The sequence below is a fragment of the Squalius cephalus genome (genome assembly GCF_949319135.1).
Source record: "Squalius cephalus genome assembly, chromosome: 3".
Taxonomy (NCBI): Eukaryota; Metazoa; Chordata; class Actinopteri; order Cypriniformes; family Leuciscidae; genus Squalius; species Squalius cephalus.
In genome coordinates this window covers 39202428-39230089 of record NC_137124.1, presented here as the reverse complement: position 1 = coordinate 39230089, position 27662 = coordinate 39202428, and the positions used below count along the sequence as shown (strand labels likewise).

The following is a 27662-nucleotide window of genomic DNA, read 5'->3' as shown; positions in this document are numbered from 1 at the left end:
TTTGGATTATGTTGTGTAAATAAATCTAAATAATCTAAAAGCCATTCTTTTTTAAATCTCCTCATTTACAGTATTGTGCAAGGTTGCTCAGAATGATAGGGGCCTGATAGCTCCTAATAGGGCCGTTAGGGGAGGTTCTTTGTCTTTCTCAGGTGAGAAAAGCCATACATATTAATGAGCTTTCGCATAAGGCTTATTCACACAAAACACGTCGTAAAAATTTTAAATCAATATATTGTCTTCTCTGAATGAGCAGTCAGGGTGATTTTCACATAGTTTTGCAGCAAATATTCTAGGCTACGTCATACAATTTTCAAAAGTCTTGTGAAGAAATAATCAGTATGGGTTTCATGGCCTTATTTCAGTGAGAATTTTTTTTTGTATTTTCACAAACCACGCATAAATGTCATTATCTCAAAACTACAAACTTTTACATACATGCTGTTGATATATTATTGTAGCAGAGTTTGTGCTGAATACAGTGTAATTAGACTTTAGTCATGAAAATGTCACAAGTAACAGAAATAACCAGAAATGTCAGAGCATGTCAGAACACCTCCAGGGCCCAGAAAATAGCTCAGACCTCAGAGGGTTAAAGTTATGGTAGTGGAAGAAAGATATGGTTTATAGAACACAAAATCGATCCATTGTTGCATATAGTGGGGCATGTTGTCACATTACATTATGGAACCTGCTATTAATTGCCATATTAGAGGTTTTCAGTTAAACCGCAAAATAATTATGAAATACAAAACAATTAAGACTAAAAGACTAAAACAGACACTTTGCTGAAGTGTACTGTTCAAAAGTTCAAGGTCAGTAATGTTTTTGAACAAATTCTCTTAAGATCACCAAGTCAACATTTAGTTGATGGGTAGATTACAATTTAAAATAAGTTGTTTTTGTTTGTTTTTTAGCAGCCATTACGTAATTTTCAGTGTCATGATCCTTCAGAAAACATTTTAATATGATGATGCTCAAAGAATATTTGTACTTTTAAAACCTAATTACTGCTTATTAATAGTTAGTAAAGTAGTTAAGTTTAGGTATTGGATATGATTAAGGGATGTAGAATATGGTCATGCAGCAGAATAAGGCATTAATATGTGATTTATAAATACTAATAAACAGCCAATATCCTAGCTACTGTTTATGCATGCTAATAAGCAACTATTTAATAGTGAGATTTGGAGCCTAAACTAAAGTGTTACGGAAATCTTTTGTAACAATATAAAAAATTATTTATATTGACACTTTTGAATAATATAATGCTTCTTTGCTGAATAAAAGTATTTAAAAAAAATCTTACTGGCCTCAAACCCAAAACCTTACAGTTGAGCTGTAACAAGTAGCCCTGATCTCCATGTAATGAGGGTGTAGAAGGTATTACATTATTGTTAAATGACTGAAATGATGCTGCAAGTTTTGATACTTACATGTCTTCCAATAAGTGCGACATCTTCTCTATGGTCGTTGTGTCCTGTCGTGGAAAACATGAAGGATATTGCTTAGTATCAGCAATGAATTCTGAGCAAGTTATTTCTTATGAATGTGAGAGACAATACAATGACAATTCATGAAATGATTTATGACAGCGAGCCAGTGGATGCGAGGGGGTGAATTGGATCGGTTTTTAATCTTTCCCACGCTGGGAGTGAAAACCACTACAGAATACACTGAGACAAAAGAGAGACAGTGAAGCTGACAGCAGCAACACTCCCTTGGTGCCCTCCTCACCTTGCCAAGTTGGCACAGGGGCAAAAGGGCATCTGCCTGCGGACAATGGGACCGCATGCATAGGGATGCTAAAATCCCCCCTGCTTGCCAGGTGAAGAGAAGCGGCAAAGAGACAAAAAAAAAACAGACTGAATATGTAAATAAGGTGGGATTAACAGAGGCGAGACTGAAGAGCCTGTTTGTGTGAAAAATGGTGGATGTGTGATTGACAGTGGCTTTTTTAGAACAATCTGTGCTTTGTGTGCCATCCGCAAGACAAATAAATAAAAAAGGGCTCCGTTCCTGAAACCATTAGAGGTTATGTAAAAATCCGGACTTGAATTGTTGAAGTCAATGACTCTTCATAAGTCAGATTTCACATTGTGAACCGCTAGAGGACACACTCTTGGCCCGGAGAAGCCAGCGTCATGCCAATCTGACGTGGCTGCACTTCAGGTCGAACTGAGCTGCCCTCAGAGAGCATGCGTGAGGAAAAGATCTTTGCAGGGATCAATGGTTAAGTCTGCTTCCACAGTTGCTATGATTGGCACAGGGCTATGCACTAACCACCCTGTCAGCCGCTAAATCTTCCAAGACATCACAACATGGGATAGAGGGGAGAAAGAGTAGCTTGTGCGTTAAAGCATCAGGACTTTCCTGGCCTTTGGATAACGAGAAGGCTTAAGGGCAGTACAGGACACAAGATAAGACAGCTTAACATGGGCTTTTAGCAACACAGGTTAGATTAGCGCTGTCAAAGGAAGTCTCCTGCAAGAATGGGTTAACGTCAAAGGTCATCTAAAAGAACGGCTGGACGCAGCTTGTGCAATAATTAAGGATAACAGGATTACATTTTCAGGCTTGTGCAATTGAGCCTGTGGAGGAAGACACAGTTGTCCAAAGGGTTTGGAGAAAGGTTAGAGTTGGGTAAACTGACCCAGAACAAGTGTAAATTGCTATCTTGAACTCAGTTAATGGTTGGAAATGTGTAATGAGAAGACGGAAGACACTACTCAAACGACAGAGGATAGGATGTGAAGTGGGACGTGTTCTTTGAATCATTTCCACAGCATATGGTGGACGCGAGGGGGTCAAGTGATCATGACTGGGAACCAGAGAATAAGATTAGGGGAGGTGTATGCTTTTTAAAGGGCTGCACTTTTTTGCCGAATTTAACTAGGTCATTGCTAATCCTCTTTTGCATCACATGAAGTCATCAATTAAAGGATAAGAGTCAAACGTAATTATCCCGCTTGCCCCAATTACAGCCATGTTTCAGGCCTAATCAACAGAGAAATGATGGAGGACATAAAGGAAGTATAAGAAGAGATTGAAGGACTCAGTAATATAGTATAGTGTATACACAGAGATACAGCGTCTGACCACCTTTTAAAGGGATTTTGCGTATGTTCACGTATGCTCACCAGAATATGAGGGACCATATATGCATGTCAAACTCTTGTTGTGATGTTGTCAAATGTGATCTTTTCGGACAAATCATTGTTTGTGAACATATCCGTTGGCGGAATGCTTTAAGACCAAGCCGAATCCTCTGCCGGCTGGTTTCTCCTGCTTCACAGCGAGAGGGACGCATTAGCGGCAATTCCCTTTCCTAACATTGTATTGATTTCAGCAAATAAGTTTGGGCAAATGCAGACAACTCAATTAAGGTTCATGAGCCCAACATTCAGCCAAGCAAGAAAACATGCAATACACCTGAGGGAAGACGTAACCAAAAAGGGAAGTCGTTTTTCACTATTGTTAAATAAATGTAAAATGTTTTCTCCATTTAAAAACATTAAAGTAACTTTTAGCATATTCCTAACCTTGGACTTCATAATTGTTATTATCTATATCTTTTTAACAGAAACACAAAATGACCAATAAAGCACCTTCAGCAGCTCTATTAAAACTATTTCAATCATACATGGTTTAAACTAAATTTTAGTTCTAATTTTAAGTGCCATTGTTAAAAAATGCTGTTTTGACTGGTTTAATATTCAGTTGTTATGCTTTCAAATTATGCGCCATATGTATTTATCTTGAAAAATCATTTAAAAGCTTTATTTAGATAGTTCACTTTAGACATTCTATTGACTAAGTAACTTTGCAAATACATGTCAGCTAATTGTACTGACCCTAACCCTGAACTAACAGTCTACTAATACTCTAATGAGTTGACATGTAGTTGCTTGTGTCATGTAGTTACTTATAGTTAGTACAATGTTTAAAGTGGACTAATAATAATTGTAATGTAAATGTAAAACGTTCATATCCCATGTCATTATTATGTGATTCCATGATGTGTTTTATCTTAAAGGGGTCATAGACTGGATTATTTTATTATTTTATAAATATTTCCTGGGGTGCCCTTATAATGTTAGTATGATTTTAACATCAAAAATTGTCATACTTTATGAATAAAAGGAATTTTTCCAAGCCTGATTTTAGCCTCTGATTTGAACGCTCTGTTTTAAGGGGTGTGTCTGCTGTGAGACTTCAGTGTAAACGCCCACTGCTGTGATTGCCTGACATGCTTGCATATGAAATAGCTAGTATTACATGTGGAACTCTCTCTAAAACTTTTACTACGTTTTTACTATAACAGCTATCGAGATTAAGGAATCGTGAAAACTATTGATCATAATGATCTATTCCCATCACATGAAAGGTTGCAGTGATGAGCATTGAGCAGATGACAGACAGTCTGTTGACCGCGTATGAAATTACACCTCTGGCTTTCACCAAATAACAATGCAAACACCATGTAAATACAGTAAAAGCTTTGTTGTACAGTACATTGTAACAGCAACATGATTTTGTGATGACTGATTTCAACAAGTTTTTTTTTTGTTTTTTTTTTTGTTTGTTTTTGGAGTTTTTTCTAACAAGTGTCCAGATAAACTAGAGCTGTGACTGACAGCTCGGGCAATTGGAAAGGGAGCTTTCTTTGATCGCTTTCTTTATATAATTTAATCACAGTTTAAATAAGATTATTTTCATCCTACTAAGAGAAACGACGTGAAGTTGATTGTTTAGTCACTGGCTTGATTTACTGATGCATAAACAGTATTGAACGATATTTTGAGAGATAATCTGTCTGAACTTGAATAATTACATCAGAAATCACTGATCACAGATCACAGATCAGGCATTAGAATAAACATTACTACTTACATGTTTGCGGCGTTGCTGGCAGATCCATATCGTAAAAGTCTGTTTGCAAAGCCTCCGCCAAAATTTACCAAATAATCCACAGTGAAATACACCGAATACAAACATAAATGCACTGCTGAGAAATTCACATTGTTGGGGGAAAAAAATCCCACTATCCTAGCATTAGGATCGTTTGGAAGGAAATGGTATTGATCCTGTATCGATCTTTTCTCGTTCTCATGTCACTGTTCACTAACGCTCCAGTGGGCGGGGCCAAAGCTGAAGTGTGACGTCACAAGTCTCCACTTTTTAGATCCTGTCGTTTGATGGCCTTGGTTTCAATAAAAGCAGTTTTTGGAATAACAAGAAAGTTTTGAGTTTTGAGACTTACAGGGTATTTTTATAGTATAACAAACTCTTAACTGTCAAAGGATCAAGGAACATTTGAATTCTCATTCTATGACCCTATTTAAGGCATGTTTACACCTAGTCACTTCATGCATTTTTACTGATTGGATAATTGTCTGTTTTGTTAAATGTCTTCCATTTACACTTAACCATATAAAGTCTCAGCAAAACAAATATAAATTAAATCTTCAATTCCTGTGCTATATGCAAATTGAACAGAGTTCACGTCAGCGAAAGCAACCGATATGAGCTTCATTTTATTTATCATCAACTAAACTCAAGGTCAAAGGAAATAAAACCTTACCTATCTGATACGATCTGGTCCAGTCGCACTGGCAAAGTGGATCGATCAGCTTGGTCATCTGCATTTTCCGGTTCAGAATGATTCGGGCTCAAATTGATAAGGAAGTACCGATATTATCACCTGTCATTATTGCTTTGGGAGCTGATGTTCCAAATATAGGGGCATGACATTTCAGTCACACGCTTATGGTTTTTGGGCCAATCACAATGCACTGGATTGCTGGCCAATCAGAGCACACCGCGCTTTTCAGAACGATGAGCTTTGTGAAAATCGCTGCGTTTCAGAAAGGGGGGGCATAGAGGAGCAACAAAAATGTACACTTTGTGTAAAATAATTACTTTTTTAACCTAAAACCACGTAAACACATTGCATTAAACCAAATACACAAAATAATGTTCTTTTTAGAACCATCATATGACCCCTTTAAACCTGCACAGTTAAACTAATGTATGTACTTACTGTGAGGATTCCTTTGACTTGTGTGTAGAAAAGGCTGCTCATTCCACCAAACATAATCAGCCCCATGAAACAGGACCCACGTAGAAGAGCCAACTCATGACGTACTGCAAACTCCGCCTGAGAGAGACAAATATTTTACACACATGCTATAAATTCTCATGGACAAATCAGACTATTCCCATGCCAAATTTTTATGCTACACATTTTTGCACTACAGGCCGTTATGGAAAGTGATGTGACACTGCTTGTTTTCTTTCGCTGAAGGCTTATCTGTGACTATAACAGCAAACACACAAATACACAAAATCCACAATACTTTGCTTCTTATGGGAAAGATAACGTCACTATCTCTTCCATACAGCCGTTTCTGTGTCAATACAGCATCTCTCGCTTCTCAGCTGCATCTGTTTACTCACACACAATGCTCCACAGAATAAACAAAAACAGGAAATTGAGCGTTATGGGCTTTTATTTACAGGCGGTCTACCATTGCCATGATGGCTCAGCTGTTCAGCTGCATTCAAGTCGGAATGATGCTCCTGTGAATTTAAATGCTGTGACAGAAAAATACACCACTATATTCCTGACTCTTTGAAACATAGGACAAAACAAGTCCCACAACTTCACCTGCCATTAGTTTTTAAAAATAGCAAAACTTCCATTCTACAATTTATCAAAGACCACTATGTTCTTCAAACAAACACATTATAACAAATTATAATTTAATTTCATGAAATTTTATTAAATCACCCACTACCCCTAAACCCCCCATCATCAGACCATAACTTTAAAATACAAGACCAGATCATAAGACTAAATAATTAAATCGCATCCAAAATAAAAGTTTGTGTTTACATAATATGTGTGTACTGTGTATAATTATTTTGTATATACATACATAATACAGACAACTCTTCTGATTATTCTTTTCACTCCTCTATCAGAAATCTTGCGAGGAGCACTGGTCGAGGCAAATTTATGAGGAAATTATTGTCTTCCCACTTCCATATTATGGCCCCAAAAGTGCTCACTGGACCATTCAGAAGCTTAGAATGGTGCCTATAACCAATGCCATCATTATGTTTTGCAACAATTAGCTTGCGAAGGTCTTGAGACAGCTCTTTGCTTTTACCCATCATGAGATGTGTCTTGTGTGACACCTTGGCAATGAGACCTTTTTGTAGGCCATCATTTGGGACTGAACCAGCTGTTATTAATTTCCAATGACAGGGGGCTGGATTGCTTTTTAATTACTGTAAGTTTTCAGCAGTTGTCTTGGCTTTCCATGCCTTTTTGCGCCTCCCTTTCTTCATGTGTTCAATACTTTTTCCCTGTGTCATTTCACATTATTACACATAACTTAATTTCTGAACTTATTTTTGTTTGTTTCTTTGTATGTATGGCTTACTTGGGTTGTTACCAACATCTGGTGAAAATTTCATGTCAATAGCACCTTTGGAAATATATTTACTGAGAAAAATGATGACGTGTTCAATACTTATTTCCCCCGCTGTAATTGCATTAATGAGAAATTGAACAGGTGTTCCTAATAATCCTTTAGGTGAGTATATATGTATATATGTATATATGTATATATATATATATATATATATATATATATATATATATATATATATATATATATATATATATATATATATTAGTGGTCGACCGATATGGGATTTTTAATGGCCGATGCCGATGCCGATATTGAGAAAGCAATCTGGCCGATTGGCCGATATGAGGCCGATACAATACATGTGAATACAGTAAATGAGAGACAAAGAATATTGGTGAAACTAAATGAACATTTATTGTACATACTATTTATGCAAAATTCTTTTTGCAATAAAAAATATTTACTAAGAAATTAAAAAGTAAACAAAAAGGTAAGGTAACACTTCAATAAGTTTTAGTTTTAGTGTTTTAGTGCAACTTCTTGTCTGCTTTAATATTTACAGTCATTTTTTCAGTCACATAAATAATTACTGCTGCTTACTGCAGGTTACAAATAACATTTATCATTAATGAACCAATCGAAACAATATTCATAAATTAATGACAAAATAGTATGTGAGATTACATACATTTTATGTACAACATAGTTAAATATAAATCTCACATAGTTTATTTACACTATTTACTTTAAAATAGTTTAAATAGTTCAACCTTTTTTTAAGGTTGTTTTACTTCAAGTATATTTAAATAATAATGATTTATGTGTTTAGTTTTGCTTGTTTGTTTCTTTAAAACGTTGCAAGCCATCACATGTATTTGCATGACATACATGAACATATGAAAATGTATACTACACACGATATTACGGATATATATAATCATGGATAAATAAATACAGTAGATAGTGAATAACATTTTCAAGGATTTATTTTCAAACGTAATATTATTACATAGTGTTCTCCTCTCATCCACCTCACGCGACCAACTGATCTGTAATGCACGCGACCCAGCTTTTCCGTGCACGCGAGTCAGTCCGTTGGAAAACAGCGTCTAGTTTAAATGTAACCCGAGAACAACGCGCGTATCTGAGGGACAGCCAGTTACAGGATTTTTGACTGTTTGTGAGGTAAAATGTTTTCAGTTTTGTTTGAATTCGTTTATATCACACATCTGTGACCCCCACTGGAGCTACCGCTGGGCTGCGGATCTGACATATCACGGTACTTTGAATAGACTCTGCTGCACGCCGGAGTGTTTTTGTGTGTAACACAATGTAGCATCAGGTTAGAAAGCGAACGCGAATGGTCATTTACTGTGTCTGTCAGATGTCTGTTTCACTTCTACGTGGCTTGTTTTACGGTGCTGGGCGGAGCAGAGCGAGTGTATTCAGTTCATTCACGCTCGCTCTGTTCGCGTCAGTGGAAAAAAGCGCTAATGCACAGTCACAAACTGTTTTGAAATATATCGGCCAAACGGAAAGATTTATCGGCCGATGCCGATATCTAAAAAATTCCAAATATCGGCCGATATATCGGCCTCGGCGATATATCGGTCGACCACTAATATATATATATATATATATTGGATGTTGGATAAAGTGGTTAACAGTGCTTAATGGTCGCCATGGAGATCTGAGGTAAACAATACTACAGCTCAAGAAAACTGAGGTGATCTTTCTGTTTGAGGTGATCTTTCTGTGTGGGGTATGTATTATTACATATTACTATCATATCTGTAGTTGTGATAAATACTTATTTATCATAAGTCATTTAAGTCATATTTATAGGTATTTGGTGCTCATTACATCCATCTAACGTTAGCTAGCAACAGTTTGCTAACCACAGTTAGCTATCTATGTTAGCTAAGCTATTAAGCTTAACATCAACCGTATTCTAGAGTGGACAATGTCATATTCAGATTATACAGTGGGGAGAACAAGTAGTTGATACACTGCCGATTTTGCAGGTTTTCCTACTTACAAAGCATGTAGAGGTCTGTATTATCATAGGTACACTTCAACTGTGAGAGACGGAATCTAAAACAAAAATCCAGAAAATCACATTGTATGATTTTTAAATAATTTGCATTTTATTGCATGACATAAGTATTTGATCACCTACCAACCAGTAAGAATTCCGGCTCTCACAGAACTGTTAGTTTTTCTTTAAGAAGCCTTCCTGTTCTCCACTCATTACCTGTATTAACTGCACCGTTTGAACTCGTTACCTGTATAAAAGACACCTGTCCACACACTCAATCAAACAGACTCCAACCTCTCCACAATGGCCAAGACCAGAGAGCTGTGTAAGGACTTCAGGGATAAAATTGTAGAGCTGCACAAGGCTGGGATGGGCTACAGGACAATAGGCAAGCAGCTTGGTGAGAAGGCAACAACTGTTAGCGCAATTATTAGAAAATGGAAGTTCAAGATGACGGTCAGTCTCCCTCGGTCTGGGGCACCATGCAAGATCTCACCTCGTGGGGCATCAATGATCATGAGGAAGGTGAGGGATCGGCCCAGAACTACACGGCAGGACCTGGTCAATGACCTGAAGAGAGCTGGCACCACAGTCTCAAAGAAAACCATTAGTAACACATTACACAGTCATGGATTAAAATCCTGCAGTGCACGCAAGGTCCCCCTGCTCAAGCCAGCGCTTGCCCAGGCCCGTCTGAAGTTTGCCAATGACCATCTGGATGATCCAGAGGAGGAATGGGGGAAGGTCATGTGGTCTGATGAGACAAAAATAGAGCTTTTTGGTCTAAACTCCACTCGCCATGTTTGGAGGAAAAAGTACAACCCCAAGAACACCATCCCAACCGTGAAACATGAGGTGGAAACGTCATTCTTTGGGGATGCTTTTCTGCAAAGGGGACAGGACGACTGCACCGTATTGAGGGGAGGATGGATGGGCCATGTATCGCGAGATCTTGGCCAACAACCTCCTTCCCTCAGTAAGAGCATTGAAGATGGGTCGTGGCTGGGTCTTGACATGACAACGACCCGAAACACACAGCCAGGGCAACTAAGGAGTGGCTCCGTAAGAAGCATCTCAAGGTCCTGGAGTGGCCTAGCCAGTCTCCAGACCTGAACCCAATAGAAAATCTTTGGAGGGAGCTGAAAGTCCGTATTGCCCAGCGACAGTCCCGAAACCTGAAGGATCTGGAGAAGGTCTGTATGGAGGAGTGGGCCAGAATCCCTGCTGCAGTGTGTGCAAACCTGGTCAAGAACTACAGGAAACGTATGATCTCTGTAATTGCAAACAAAGGTTTCTGTACCAAAAATTAAGTTCTGCTTTTCTGATGTGTCAAATACTTATGTCATGCAATAAAATGCAAATTAATTACTTAAAAATCATACAATGTGATTTTCTGAATTTTTGTTTTAGATTCCGTCACTCACAGTTGAAGAGTACCTATGATCAAAATTACAGACACTTCTACATGCTTTGTAAGTGGGAAAACCTGAAAAATCTGCAGTGTATCAAATACTTGTTCTCCCCACTGTAGATGACTCATGTGTATTGAGAGTAGCATTGTAGTTGTTACAGTAAATTAACAGGGTAAGGCCACGTGAACATGTCCCATTGACCTCCATTCATTTTGTCTATATGACAAATTAATGGAGAATCTTGAAAGCTGAATTCTGAGAAATGCCCAAGTTGCCCAAAGGGCAAACAAACAACTTTTACTTTGATAACCCTATAGAACATGTTACTGTATAAAAGTTCACTGTACTCAACGTTTCCAGGTCAACCTTTTGGCAATTAGACTAAAAATTGCACATTGTTTGAAATTTCGTGCTTCATGTGTTAGATGGCACCCCTAAATCTCAATGAAATTCCTCAAAACTTTGCAAAAGTCATTTTTATGTTAATTGGAACAAAATGCAATGCCAGCCAAATTGATATTTTGAAATTAAAATTTCCCATTGAAATTTGATGCACCCTAATATACATATATACATACAGGTGCTGGTCATAAAATTAGAATATCATCAAAAAGTTGATTTATTTCAGTAATTCCGTTAAAAAAGTTAAACTTGTATATTATATAGACTCATTACATGCAAAGTGAGATATCTCAAGCCTTTATTTGTTATAATTTTGATGATTATGGCTTACAGCTTGTGAAAACCACAAAATCAAAATCTCAGAAAATTAGAATATTACATGAAATCACACAGTAATTACACAGTAATCCCATGGTCATTGAACCAGGTTTTGGTTATTTTGGCAGTGTGGGCAGGTGCAAATCCTGCTGGAAAATGAAGGAAGCATGAAGTGCTCTGAAAATGTCCTGGTAGACGCCTGCGTTGACTCTGGATTTAATAAAGCACAGTGGACCAAAGTCCTCTTTTCTGATGAGAGCAAATTTTGCATCTCATTTGGAAACCAAGGTCCCAGAGTCTGGAGGAAGAATGGAGAGGCACACAATCCAAGATGCTTGAAGTCCAGTGTGAAGTTTCCACAGTCTGTGTTGGTTTGGGGAGCCGTGTCATCGGCTGGTGTTGGTCCACTGTGCTGTCCACTCAACGCAGCCGTCTACCAGGACATTTCCAGAGCACTTCATGCTTCCTTCAGCAGACAAGCTTTATGGAGATGCTGACTTCATTCTCCAGCAGGATTTGCACCTGCCCACACTGCCAAAATAACCAAAACCTGGTTCAATGACCATGGTATCACTGTGTAATTACTGTGTGATTTCATGTAATATTCTAATTTTCTGAGATTTTGTGGTTTTCATAAGCTGTAAGCCATAATCATCAAAATTATAACAAATAAAGGCTTGAGATATCTCACTTTGCATGTAATGAGTCTATATAATATACAAGTTTAACTTTTTTAACGGAATTACTGAAATAAATCAACTTTTTGATGATATTCTAATTTTATGACCAGCACCTGTATATATACATATATATACACATACATATATACATACATACATACATATATATATATATATATATATATATATATATATATATATATATATATATATATATATATATATATATATATATACACACACTCACCTAAAGGATTATTAGGAACACCTGTTCAATTTCTCATTAATGCAATTATCTAATCAACCAATCACATGGCAGTTGCTTCAATGCATTTAGGGGTGTGGTCCTGGTCAAGACAATCTCCTGAACTCCAAACTGAATGTCAGAATGGGAAAGAAAGGTGATTTAAGCAATTTTGAGCGTGGCATGGTAGTTGGTGCCAGACGGGCCGGTCTGAGTATTTCACAATCTGCTCAGATACTGGGATTTTCACGCACACCCATTTCTAGGGTTTACAAAGAATGGTGTGAAAAGGGAAAAACATCCAGTATGCGGCAGTCCTGTGGGCGAAAATGCCTTGTTGATGCTAGAGGTCAGAGGAGAATGGGCCGACTGATTCAAGCTGATAGAAGAGCAACTTTGACTGAAATAACCACTCGTTACAACCGAGGTATGCAGCAAAGCATTTGTGAAGCCACAACACGCACAACCTTGAGGCAGATGGGCTACAACAGCAGAAGACCCCACCGGGTACCACTCATCTCCACTACAAATAGGAAAAAGAGGCTACAATTTGCACGAGCTCACCAAAATTGGACAGTTGAAGACTGGAAAAATGTTGCCTGGTCTGATGAGTCTCGATTTCTGTTGAGACATTCAGATGGTAGAATCAGAATTTGGCGTAAACAGAATGAGAACATGGATCCATCATGCCTTGTTACCACTGTGCAGGCTGGTGGTGGTGGTGTAATGGTGTGGGGGATGTTTTCTTGGCACACTTTAGGCCCCTTAGTGCCAATTGGGCATCGTTTAAATGCCACGGCCTACCTGAGCATTGTTTCTGACCACCATGTACCCATCCTCTGATGGCTACTTCCAGCAGGATAATGCACCGTCACAAAGCTCGAATCATTTCAAATTGGTTTCTTGAACATGACAATGAGTTCACTGTACAAAAATGGCCCCCACAGTCACCAGATCTCAGCCCAATAGAGCATCTTTGGGATGTGGTGGAACGGGAGCTTCGTGCCCTGGATGTGCATCCCACAAATCTCCATCAACTGCAAGATGCTATCCTATCAATATGAGCCAACATTTCTAAAGAATGCTTTCAGCACCTTGTTGAATCAATGCCACGTAGAATTAAGTAAGTTCTGAAGGCGAAAGGGGGTCAAACACAATATTAGTATGGTGTTCCTAATAATCCTTTAGGTGAGTGTATATATATATATATATATATATATATATATATATATATATATATATATATATATATATACAGTGAGGAAAATAAGTATTTGAACACCCTGCTATTTTGCAAGTTCTCCCACTTGGAAATCATGGAGGGGTCTGAAATTGTCATCGTAGGTGCATGTCCACTGTGAGAGACATAATCTAAAAAAAAAATCCAGAAATCACAATATATGATTTTTTAACTATTTATTTGTATGATACAGCTGCAAATAAGTATTTGAACACCTGTCTATCAGCTAGAATTCTGACCCTCAAAGACCTGTTAGTCTGACCTGTTAAAATGTCCACCTCCACTCCCTTTATTATCCTAAATTAGATGCACCTGTTTGAGGTCGTTAGCTGCATAAAGACACCTGTCCACCCCATACAATCAGTAAGAATCCAACTACTAACATGGCCAAGACCAAAGAGCTGTCCAAAGACACTAGAGACAAAATTGTACACCTCCACAAGGCTGGAAAGGGCTACGGGGAAATTGCCAAGCAGCTTGGTGAAAAAAGGTCCACTGTTGGAGCAATCATTAGAAAATGGAAGAAGCTAAACATGACTGTCAATCTCCCTCGGACTGGGGCTCCATGCAAGATCTCACCTCGTGGGGTCTCAATGATCCTAAGGAAGGTGAGAAATCAGCCCAGAACTACACGGGAGGAGCTGGTCAATGACCTGAAAAGAGCTGGGACCACCGTTTCCAAGGTTACTGTTGGTAATACACTAAGACGTCATGGTTTGAAATCATGCATGGCACGGAAGGTTCCCCTGCTTAAACCAGCACATGTCAAGGCCCGTCTTAAGTTTGCCAATGACCATTTGGATGATCCAGAGGAGTCATGGTAGAAAGTCATGTGGTCAGATGAGACCAAAATAGAACTTTTTGGTCATAATTCCACTAAACGTGTTTGGAGGAAGAAGAATGATGAGTACCATCCCAAGAACACCATCCCTACTGTGAAGCATGGGGGTGATAGCATCATGCTTTGGGGGTGTTTTTCTGCACATGGGACAGGGCGACTGCACTGTATTAAGGAGAGGATGACCGGGGCCATGTATTGCGAGATTTTGGGGAACAACCTCCTTCCCTCAGTTAGAGCATTGAAGATGGGTCGAGGCTGGGTCTTCCAACATGACAATGACCCGAAGCACACAGCCAGGATAACCAAGGAGTGGCTCTGTAAGAAAGCATATCAAGGTTCTGGCGTGGCCTAGCCAGTCTCCAGACCTAAACCCAATAGAGAATCTTTGGAGGGAGCTCAAACTCCGTGTTTCTCAGCGACAGCCCAGAAACCTGACTGATCTAGAGAAGATCTGTGTGGAGGAGTGGGCCAAAATCCCTCCTGCAGTGTATGCAAACCTGGTGAAAAACTACAGGAAACGTTTGACCTCTGTAATTGCAAACAAAGGCTACTGTACCAAATATTAACATTGATTTTCTCAGGTGTTCAAATACTTATTTGCAGCTGTATCATACAAATAAATAGTTAAAAAATCATACATTGTGATTTCTGGATTTTTTTTTTTAGATTATGTCTCTCACAGTGGACATGCACCTACGATGACAATTTCAGACCCCTCCATGATTTCTAAGTGGGAGAACTTGCAAAATAGCAGGGTGTTCAAATACTTATTTTCCTCACTGTATGTATATATGTATATATGTATGTATATAATTGTTTAATTGTTTTCTGTGGAACAACTATGCAATCATCAATAATTTCTTATCAGGATTTTTTTTTTAATAAGTCAGTGTAAAAATATTACAGAGCAAATAACATCATTTGAAAGCAGCAATAAAATATGCAATAAAACCATAAAGGCTTAAACTTTGGGAAATTGCTGTTTGCAGGTGTGTTTTGGGTGAAGTGATATGGCATAAGACCAGTACAAACGATCATCGCATGCAAATACAACTGGTGTTAAATTCAGTTTCTCTCATTCAAAGCTTATTCAGTACTTAACAGTAATGTTGATGCCACCTGCAGGTCCCTAATCTCAGTTAAGAGGGGCAAATCCAGTGCTAAATCATCTGCCTCCATTGAAAAGATTCTACTAAACCACAGAATAATAAAGACAGCTAAATGAAAAATAGCATACTACATTTAATAGTTCTTCATAACAATATGCATTTGACAAAATGTAATGCATAATGTGCTGTATTCAACAAAGCAATGTACTTGACTTAACTATCCATATCCAATATGACAAATTAACAGGAAAATATCAAACAGATTTTTTTAAATTCGATTCATTATTTAATCAGTCAAAAGATTTTTAACAAAAAAACAAAAATTATATATATATATATATATATATATATATATATATATATATATATATATATATATATATATATATATATATATATATATATATATATATATATATATATATAAAATTGTTGTTGCCAAAAATCAAGATGTACAAAAAGTATGCTATTACCATCACTGTCATAGTACTCGTTTGCAAAGTAAAAAATGTAGGCTATTGCTTGTTAATGGAATTTGTGTGGTGTTTTACCATATTACGGCCAGTGGTGGGTGAAATGCATTACTACGTTATTAATAAATGTAATTTAATTACTTTTTCGTTGAAAAAAGTAAGGGATTACTCTTAATTTTCTGTAATTTAATTACAGTTACTTCTGATGTAATTGCAATAAAAACTGTATAGACTACAGAACAATTCTATATTCTAAAATAATAGTGGATTTAACATCTAATATTAAAATGTATGTTTTTAATGTAACTGTCTCCCTTTAAATACTCAAAAATAATTTATGCAATTTTAAATAATTTATTTGAAAACTGTAAGTCATTAAAATGGTCAAGGTTGCTATGGGATTTAGAAAGTAGTTATAAGTACTGCAATACTTTTTAGAGAGAGTAATTAGCACAGTAATATAACTACACTGTTGAAGATGTAATTAAATTAGTAGCTACTTGTAATTAATTAATATTTTTAGTGTACCTTACCCATATTGATTACAGCTCATATGTATTGTGTTTGGCTTAAACAATGTGCACACTAAAATGTAGGGAAATTATAAGGTCCACCCACATGACTTACAATTGAGCTTTAAAATAGTTATTCATCGATTTAAACCCTTACACTGACTTAAAGCACTCGGGACAGTGTACACTACACTAAATGTAGGAGTGTAAATGTAAAATGGTCTTACCTGGTCCACCGAGGACAGGGGCTGGAAGTAGTAGTACTGGCAAAAGTCCAGCACCAGAGTGTAAAGACTCAGAACCTGAGTGTAAAAACACAGCTGCAAAAAGAGCCAGTGGTTATCCTCCCCAACACAGTTATTAATCCTGCATAGACAGAGAGAGAGAGAGAGAGAGAGAGAGAGAGAGAGAGAGAGAGAGAGAGAGAGAGAGAGAGAGAGAGAGAGAGAAACATTTTTTAATAAATTATTATAAGAAGTGCAAATTAATATGTTATATGTATTAATATTTATTTTAATTCCTAAAATAAAAAAACAAGCTCTATTCCAAATCCTAGTGAGTGAGCTTGCTAACGACATTGCTTTTAATACAGTTTGATCTTAACATGTAGTTAAACTAAACGTCATGATACTAATAGGCATAAAAATCCACAACCGCATCACTTTTCTAAACATCTGAGCTTCATTATGCACTTGGAAACACAATCGCAGGCAGCAATATAAAGTCTATATGGACATTACTTTGACAGTCATATAATAACAGATTACTCTTAATTGTAATATAAAAACATGCATTTTCTGTAAAGCTGCTTTGAAATAATATGTATTGTGAAAACGCTATACAAATAAATGTGAACTGAATTGAATAATTGATGGGATAATAAAAAAATTGGCTGATATGAAAGTGTTAGATTAAAATGGTCAATATAATTTAAGTTGGATGTCCACCTTAGAGATAATCACTATATTAATTTTGAAACCATCATATTTAAAAAATATATATATTAAACATATCATAAAATAAACTATTTATTGTTACTACTGTAAAACCATGCCATATTAAATCATTTGGGGAGTAATATTCATAATAGTTCTTTCATTCTCTTTCAGAATAATATTTTTATTTAATTTTTCTGGATATTTTAAATGACAATATTTTGATGACTATTTATTAAATAAAAGTATATTAACTTTATTTATCAGAAAATAATATGGTACAAACTTTGCCAAAGTGGTTGTTTTGAACAAGCATTAAAGGTCTCGTTCTTCGTGATCCCATGTTTCAAACTTTAGTTATTGTGTAATGTTGTTGTTAGAGTATAAATAATATCTGTAAAATTATATAGCTCAAAGTTCAATGCCAAGCGAGATATTTTATTTAACAGAAGTCGCCTACAGTGAACGGCTCGTTTGGACTACATCCCTCTACTTCCTTCTTTAATGACGTCACTAGAACAGTTTTTTGACTAACCTCCGCCCACAGGAATACACAAAAAAAGGGGGCGTGGTCTTGTTGCGCTCCCATGGAGAAGAGGAAGAGTTGCGTTTGTAGAGTGTGTTTGTCGCCATGTTGTCGAGACACTGTTATTTTCATCCCGGAGTCCAATCACCTTTGTTTGGCCCTCCCAGGGACGCTGTACTTAGAGATCAATGGTTACAATTTATGCGCATCCGCATGCATCTCCACGTTATGGTAAGAGGCGTGACCTTTCCGGGCAACGTGCGCTAAGCTGCTGTCGAATCACAACACAGGAACCGCTGGCACAATCAGAACTCGTTACGTATTTCTGAAGGAGGGACTTCATAGAACAAGGAAGTCATCAGCCCGTTCTTAGGACAGTGAAAACAGCGGTATACAGATAAGTAAATTGTGTGAAAAATACTGTGTTTTTTTACACGCAAAACATGAACACATGTTATATTACACACTGTAAACACAATCAAAGCTTCAAAAACACACGGAAAATGGGACCTTTAACTTTAACATTGTTTTAGCTAAAGCAAAATGTGTTGCATGGTCAATTTTCAATACATTTTCAAATCATATACTATGAGTAAAAAGCGGATTTTCCATAAGGTGTGCCTTTAGCACCAATCCACCCTAATAACATAATAATGATCAATTAATAAAACTAATTAAATAAAAGTGATTTAAGTTAGAAAAATGAAAAAGTATAAATATGTAAATGCAGCATTACAAAAGAAATCATACAGCCATCAATGTGTTTTAGGTTGTGGTCTCTGTCTGACATTAATGCTATTCTCTTGCATTTTAAGACAAGTTAAAGCACATGAAGAAGCACAAGGAACACAAGAGAAGAGAGTTGAGAAAGCGGGCAGAGAAGGCCAAAAGAGAGAGAGAGGAGAGCAGGCAAGGTTGAACTGTTAGTCAAACGAAGACGGAAAACGATATGGCCTCGTTTTTTTTTTTTCTCCGCTTCCCTCGGCCATTACAGGCGATGACAGGGAGTCACGATTTGCTGAGTCCAGACAGACAGCAGCCTTCTTCAGCTGTACTGTAGAGCTGGACTTAACACAGGCTTCTCTGGTCACTCGATATCGCCTCTCCCTCTATTTTACCCCTCTACAGAGACTTCATTAAACTTCCTCCATACAAAACCCACCAGGAATGTAAAGCTGTCTGGGGTACAGGGTCGTTTAAGGTTATACTGTGACCTTAGGTCAACATGCCAGATTTCAGTTTGGATCCTAAACCATTGTAAAGATCTCAGCACGTCTCACATAGACATAACAAGCCTTAGTGTACCCGTATAAAATTACCTTTTTTTTTGTCACTGTTTAACTGTTGAAAACTAATTTATTGGACAATTTCTGTACAAAATACATGGATGAGATATAGATACTGAACTTTTTTAAAAGACTCCCATGTCTCAAACAAAAGCTGGTAGAAGTGTATTGACTTTATTATTTGTATTTCTTGTTAAAGTTTTACCAGGGACAGTGGTGGTCCATGCGACGGACACAGTGGCCGCAGCGGCTGCAGTGATGTGACCTCTTTGGTCTCATCATGTTGCATTTATTGCACAGTTCCCAGTCGTCTCTCTCTGAAATGACAAGGCAAACAAAACCTCTAAATCATCCACTTTTCAGTGCTGAAACCTGTACAAAGCAAACTGTAATTCTAACTTTGGCAAAAAAACACACAAAAAAGGTATTCATTGCCATCTAGTGGTATTCAGAGAGATTTTTTTTTCTCAACTTTACTGAATAATAAAAGGGGGGGAATCAAGAAACAGGCAAGAGAGAAGATGTACAAGAGCTGGACGCTAAACATTACAACAAAAACATTATATTTATTGTTCTATACTTTTAATACCAAACTTATTGGGGTCTATATATTCTACTCTTATTATGCCTCAAAGGGGATATACATTATGAAATCTAATCTACTAAAAGTCTAAATACTTTGGATTTTGGTCTATTCAATCATTAGGATCACAATAGATGATACAATACATATCCAGAATAATGTTCCAAAATCACAATGATGTAATTTGTGACTTTACACTTTAAAATCATAAGAAGTTCATCTTTTCCAAAATCACTATGACGTCATGAAAGAAACGGTCAGAAAGTAACAGGGGCAAATGCCCCAAAATCTTTAATGTGGGGACAAAAATGTCCTTACAGAAATAAGATATGTGGCATGCCAAAAAATTGGGGTCACGCATTTACATAAATGACTGTTAAGTTAACAGATTTCACTAGTTGGCTAATAACATTGAATGTCTCTGTCAGAATATCAGAGTGTATTTCAATCCACTTAACCAAGATACAGTGGGGGAAATAAGTATTCAACACATCAACATTTAAAAAACATTATGATGACATTTTGATCAGACATTGGTATTAACTCAAGAAAATAAACAGATAAAGAATTCATTATATTAAAATCCATAAAAAAAGTTATGTGTAATAAAGTAAAATGACACGGGGAAAAAAAGTATTGAACAAGCTCACTGAAATTGTATTTAATACTTGGTGGGAAAAAAAACACTTGCATTCAGAGGTGAATAAGCCTATCAACCTATAGGCTTTGAGTATAGCCTGTTTCTAACCTATCAACAAGCACTAAGCCAGCTGATTCTGATTTGCACAGGTAGGAGGAGGTAGAACTAGTTAAATCAGCTGCTGCCTTGCCTTGGTGTACGGGTTTTTCTTAGGGGCTGTTTGCACGACACCATTTTCAACTAAAAACGTAAAACTTTTTATGCGCTTCGGCCATTCATTTACACGACAACAGCGTTTTGGGTGACTGAAAACGCAAACTTTTGAAAACGGGTTTCAAAGTGAAAGTTTTTGAAACCGGTCTACGTGTAAACAACAAAAACGTGAATCTCTGAAACTAATGACATCATGCACTTGCGTATTACATGTTCAGTCTATAGGGTTTCATCGCCATCTAATGGCCTGGCAACAGAATAAAGCATTTTTAAACTTTTTCGCGGATCCATATGAATGGGGATCATTTTGACAATAGTGTCACCCGAACGCAGAAAACTCAAAGGAAAAACGTCTCAGTTTTAAGCATATCGTTGTCGTGTAAACGTTCCCTCATTGTGTTCAATACTTTTTTCCTGTGTCATTCCACTTTATTAAATATAACTTGTTTTATGGATTGTAATGTTTTCTTGATCTACTTGGATTTCTTGAGGTAATACCATGTGAATTGCTGCATTGGAAAGGTGTTTAAAATAAAATGTTGACGTGCTGAATACTTATTTCCTCCACTGTACATATCAGTCCGGTTTGTTTCCCAGCATAAAATAACCAAATGGACAGAATCTTGATATGAAGAAAGAGTGGCCACATTTGCAGCACATCCACATATTGTATCAATACCAAGCAAAATAGAATGTTGCTAAAATTGCTCATTCATTTTTTTTTTCCTGCCAAATACAACCTCAAATGCCCCAGAGACAAGTCAGGCAACTCTTCTGAAGGTTGCCTTTAACATCATTAAGCCAAGCGGATATCAGGTAATCTAAGGCATGACTTGCTAAGACCGGCCATTCAGTGATAACTAGCTTAGCGACAAGCTGTTCATAGTATCAGAGTCCTAGCTGAGTCTAATTAATCTTTCGGCAAACTGCCACTAACAAATCCTTTAAGAAAATCTAACAGCCTGTGGTGACTGGTAAAGGTTAGAGCAGGACAAAAGACAGAGATCTGGAAAAAAAAACTCTCATCCATGTGATAGCGTTGCACTTAATAGGTGAATTTGAGTGTAAAAGCAAAACTTCTAAAATAATTAAAAGGTACGCTGTGCCCTCTAGTGGTTAAAAAAAAAACTACATGAATTTCACAGAAGAACATTGTTTTGGCTGTGCTTTGGCTCTGCGTGACTGTGCGGATGAATATGACCCTTCGCAATAGATAATGCTTTACAATGAACACCGTTAGAGAGTTAAATATGGCAATGTATCTGTTCAATTACAAATCTTACTCACCTGTTCAGTAAAAAAAAAAACACCATTCACACTCGCAATCTCTAAAAGCAAACGGCTGTTTACTAATATATATAAATAAATATATATATATATAATATAAATATATAAAATATATATAATATATATAATATATATAATATAATATAATATAATTACTCTCTCCACCTTTTTTCCTACACTCCATGACACTTTGCGCAAATTATGGGAGTAACCTCCATTAAACTGTAAACAATCAGCAACTGCCAATAAACTTGTTTAAAGGTTCGCTCTATTAATGCAATAATAATAATCAGCAAAAACTGGGTACAATGAGGTGACATTCTCCTCATTCCCAAAACACTGAACATCAAAAGGAAACTTTAAAATGTAAATGTATTAACAAATTCCTATCAGCAAACCATGAATAACCTAAAAAGCTCAGATGAGTCTTTTAGCAGCAACGTTATGGATGTGTATGTTGCACCAAAAAATGTTCCATCATTAACTGAACCATGATGGATATTTCAAAGTCTTTCCTCCCCTATTTTGACAGATAAATGCATTTCCAAGCTTTAGAAATACTGATTACTCATTTAAGGAGAAAACATATGTTATAAAGCACCATTTGAAAAACCGGGAAAGAGATGCGAGAAAAGAGATTTGGGGACAAAAAAACAGAAGAGCAGATCTGTCACAATGTCTGTCATCTTTTTCATATCAATACAGCAGAACATAAAGAAAAAGAAAATAATCAAGAGGAACAGAACAGACTAAAATCTTTTGTAACAAACATTTGTGTGATATTTATGTCACATTAAAATATCAAAATATCATTATATTATTTTCCTGATGGATAAAAATAGAGCATGACAGAAAATGCTGACTGATAAAGATTATTTGTAGTGCAGCCTTATTACCTGAAATGATTGTTTCAGTCTTTCTGAGTGGAAGTTCTCCGAATCAGAGTGCCACCCATAATTTAAAATGCAGCAGGCTTGTTCAGAAAAAAAGTGGATATTTACTTCTAGGTGTAACTGAGAAAAATGTCCATCATGTGTTAGTTTACTTTAGAAACAACATTTAGTTTTGTAGCGTCATGTATATCATACAGCGTAATCAGCCAATTATAATCTAATTCATAACATATTTAAATAATAATTTTATATAATTTAGAACCAATTATTGATCATTACATCATAATACATTTCAATCCAGATGAACATTATTAAAGGGTGTGTTCTGTAAAGTACTTGCAGCTAAATAACACATGTTAAACCATTAACTAGCTAATACATCAAGCGTAGCTCAAAGTAACAAACGTTCAATTTCACTTATGTACTGAAACACAACAGCTATTTATAGGAGCAAAATTAATTCTCATCAATGCTTTATCGGAAGTATTTCATACACTTCCATACACAACATATACTGTATCACCTAATATCTCAGTGTCTACAGAAACCAACAGATCCCAAAACGCCAAAAATAAAAGATAATTCAAAAAAATTCAAAAGTGTACCAAAGACATCACTTGCACATTACTGTGACATTCTGAAAAAGATCTAACATTAAGTGAAGGTATTAAGACAGTCACTGAACACTGAGGTATACTGCCCTCATCTGGTTAGTTAGTGGAACTTCATGAAGAACGGAAGAGCGAGCAAGGTTTTATATTAATATTCGATTAATGCATTCTGAACTCCAAGGCGCAGAGTTTTAAGGCCACTTGTTAATAAATCCTTCAACATGTGTGAAACAAAACTATGTACTAGAATACAAGTATAGCTATGCTGTATTAGAGAAAAACAAAACAGGAAGTATAGGTGAGCATTGTTTGTTTCATACCTCCGATTGGAATTTTGGGGTCCTGAGCAAGTTTTCCGGGGTCGGCGGTGGAAGCCCTGAATAATGCTGAGACACACAGCAGTGATGCTAGATAGTAACCTGGAGAAATAGAAGAGAGAAGTATTACTTCTAAGTATTACACTATAACTAGACATGAATTGATGTCAAGCAGAAACGTAGTGAGATTTTTATTACATTGCTATTTTAACATGTTAATGAAAACTTAAAACTTCTCCAATTAATTCACCCAAACCACTGAATGTACAGACAAATGTGGTTCTCTTACGAGAGGTTCTCTCGTACTGCGTAATATCTTACGCTATGGGGAAATCTCTTTTCCGCGATCTATATTTAAGCCAAAAATTATCCTTAATTTTGAAATAATGTAAAACGTGTTGCGGCAGCATGCAGGCATAGGCAAGACGGCTCGCGTGCCTATTGGCTGCCCTGCGGCAACTGCAGCAGCCTATCGAGAGAGGCCCCCGTGACGTCAGATCCAATGGGACGTGGATCCAATGGCACAGATCCAATGGCACTGCGTCACGTCCCGCCGAAACTCACGTGGCGTGGGCCTATAAATATAGCTCGACAGGCTGATTCCACTGATTTTTCATCTTTTCAGAGGAGCTCACGCATCGCTGGATCCTGAGAGAAAGAAGCCGCGCCATCAGAAAAAGCCTTTTCAGCGGGACGAGCCACTGCATCTGAAGCCGCTGGCCGCGCCGCCTTCAGTCGCCGTTCCTGCTGCGCTATCCGGCGTTATATCCTTTTCTCCTCTACTGTGTTTTGTGTGTGTGTGTGTGTGTGTTCGCCGCCGCGACACACACTCTCATTGCACTAAAAGAGCCGGGCGTCTTTTTCAAGATGCCCCTTTCCTGTGGCTCGTGCCGAGCCCCACTCAGCGACGGGGACCGCCATTTCATCCGCGTTTCCTGCCTGGGTGAGAAACATGCAGCTCTCGCGCTCGCCGACGGCGGCTGCCCTCACTGCGAGCTGATCCCCGTGGCGACTCTGAGGACTCGCCTGGCATCTTTCGTCGAGACTGCACCTCCACCCGCTGCGGTGCCGCGCCGTAAAGCGCCGTACTCAGCGGGTCCCGGAACCTCCTCCAACCCGCAAAAGCTCGCCGGTTCGCCCGCCAGCTTCGCCGCCTGCTTCGCTCGAGTCTCTCACTGACGGACAGCGGCCGCCGTCTGCCGCCGCTTCCGTCATAGATGACGACAAAGAAGCCGCGTTTATGGAGGATTACAGCTGCTCTATCCTCCCGTGCTCAGCTCGCGCGCATCACTCACCGGCGGAAGGAGGAAAGAGAGTGTTTTAGTCCGGCAAAGGCAGGACCAACCTCCATTTCTCACACATTTCTCAGTTCCCTCCTAAGTTCAGTCGACTGGAAATGTCAATATTGCAGTGAACGAGCCTGTTGTAATACACGCACGCCTGCAAACGAACGCCGTCACAAGACGTGATGACTCTCTCTGGATGGATGTTTTCCTTCAAAGGGGCTAGTTTTTCTTTACATTACAAGAAAGCTACCCCGCCCCTCCTAGGAAAACGACGGTGTTCAAGTCCCGCTGCGGTCAGACTTCCACCAAAACTTCTTGCTCGTTCAGTTCCAGAAAATGCGACTGTTCCAGTGTATTTTTTGCAGAAAACAAGCCAGTACCACAGCCCGTTTGCCTGCATACAAACGCCGTTTTTACGTCGGCCCAGATAAATCTCATAAATATTTCTGGTATATTTGGTGTATTTCTGGTATTCCGGCCACGGCTGATGGTGTTATGAGTGTAGTAAAATGCCCACGCCCAGTGCTCATTCCTACACACAAGCACAGCCCGCCACATTTCAGGGCTAGCACACATGAAATCGACTCATGTCGATTGTGCATTAAATGTAGTAAATGTGCCCACGACCCAATGCCCACAAACACTACACACTGCATGTCTCACGGTTTCTGTAAAAACGAAACCAACGCACATACAGTCGGCTCAAGCCGACGGCGTTCTCAGTGTAGTAAATGTGCCCGTTGTCCCACGCCCACATTCACTCACAGGCATGACAAGCCCAGGGCTCGCACAAATAAAATCGGCTCATGTCGATTGTGCGTTAAATGTCCAGCCACGGCCGATGGTGTTATGAGTGTAGTAATAATGCCCACTGCCCAGTGCTCACTCCTACACACAGGCACAGCCTGTCCCACAGGGCTCGCGCACATAAAATCGACTCATGTCGATTGCGCACTAAATGTAGTGAATGTGCCCACGACCCAGTGCCCACAAACACTACACACTGCATGTCTCTCAGTTTCTGTAAAAACGAAACCAACACACATACAGTCAGCTCAAGCCGCTGTCCCACGCCCACATTCACTCACAGACATGACGAGCCCCACGGGGTCCCCCCCGCTCGCTCTCTCTCAGCTACCCGCCATAAGAGAGTCGAGCGCGGGCAAGGCTGCCCGCTGTGTTCAGCGCGCCGCCCGCCTCGAACGCTGCAAGCGCGGCGTCTATGTTACAGCATACCGAAGCTCTCCGGCCGCCACTATGTCACGGCCAGAGCCCAGATCTCATTCAACTCCTAGCTATTCATGCAAATGCGTGGGCAAAGCCTCCCGGGGTATCAGAATGGGTGCTGAACATTATAGAAAGAGGCTATTCGCTACAGTTCGCTCGACGCCCCCGCCGTTGCGCGGCGCGAATCGAAACCACGGTAGAAAAGGAAGTAGCACATCTACTTCGAACCGAAATTGCAAAACTGTTGAGCAAAGGGGCCATAGAGCCTTTATCTCAAGCTCAGAGCGAAGGGGGTTCTGTACAGCAGATATTTTCTGGTACCAAAAAACAAAACAAAAAAAAGACGGGGGTCTCAGACCCATTCTAGATCTAAGACGGCTGAACAAAGCGCTTTCAAAACGCCGGTTCAGAATGCTCACAACCAGGAAAATCCTCTCGCAAATTTGCCAGGGGGACTGGTTTGTGTCAATAGATCTGAAGGACGCGTATTTCCAAATACAAATAGCATCACGTCACAGGCGATTTTTGAGATTCGCCTTCGAGGGCCAGGCAAATCAATACACAGTCCTACCGTTTGGCCTGTCCCTAGCACCCCGTACATTCACGATGTGCATGGACGCGGCCCTCGCTCCCCTGAAACCTCGGGGAATGCGAGTTTTTGAACTACTTGGACGATTGGCTGGTTCGAGCTCAGTCACACTCAGAGCTCATAGAACACAGGACCATATTACTCGAGCATCTCGAGAATCTGGGTCTCAAAGTCAATTGGGCGAAAAGTTCACTGTCTCCCAGTCAGAGAATATATTTTCTGGGCACAGAACCTGACTCGCTGTCTATGACAGCTCAGCTATTGCCACAGCGCAGACTGGATATTCAGCGCATGACGGAAACTTTCCGCTGCGGCGCTATAGTCCCGCTCAGAAAGTTTCAAAGGATGCTGGGTCTCATGGCCTCAGCATCATCAGTACTTCAGTTGGGTCTGCTTCGCATGCGCCCACTGCAGTTCTGGATAAAAAAGGGAGAGTACCGCACCGAGCGTGGACCTACGGTCTTTTTCGCCTCAAGGTCGATCAGAAATGCGTCTCAGCTCTGAAACCTTGGAGAGCGATCGACTGGTACCAGTCAGGTGTAAGCCTGGGGACTTCCT

The 27662-nt window shown here is 38.6% G+C and overlaps 1 protein-coding gene across 4 annotated transcripts in view; it reads right to left on the bottom strand.

Annotated features, from left to right (window-relative positions):
- The window catches only part of zdhhc21 (zDHHC palmitoyltransferase 21), a 120463-nt gene that overhangs the window by 6612 nt on the left and 86189 nt on the right, over positions 1-27662 (bottom strand). For all 4 annotated transcript variants that reach the window (XM_079866807.1, XM_079866804.1, XM_079866805.1 and 1 more), the window contains exons 4-8: positions 24006-24104; positions 19664-19775; positions 16939-17077; positions 6044-6160; positions 1437-1480 (exon numbers count right to left, since the gene is read on the bottom strand). In XM_079866807.1, the coding sequence (XP_079722933.1) occupies positions 1437-1480; positions 6044-6160; positions 16939-17077; positions 19664-19775; positions 24006-24104 (511 nt within the window). The remainder of the gene's footprint in view (positions 1-1436; positions 1481-6043; positions 6161-16938; positions 17078-19663; positions 19776-24005; positions 24105-27662) is intronic.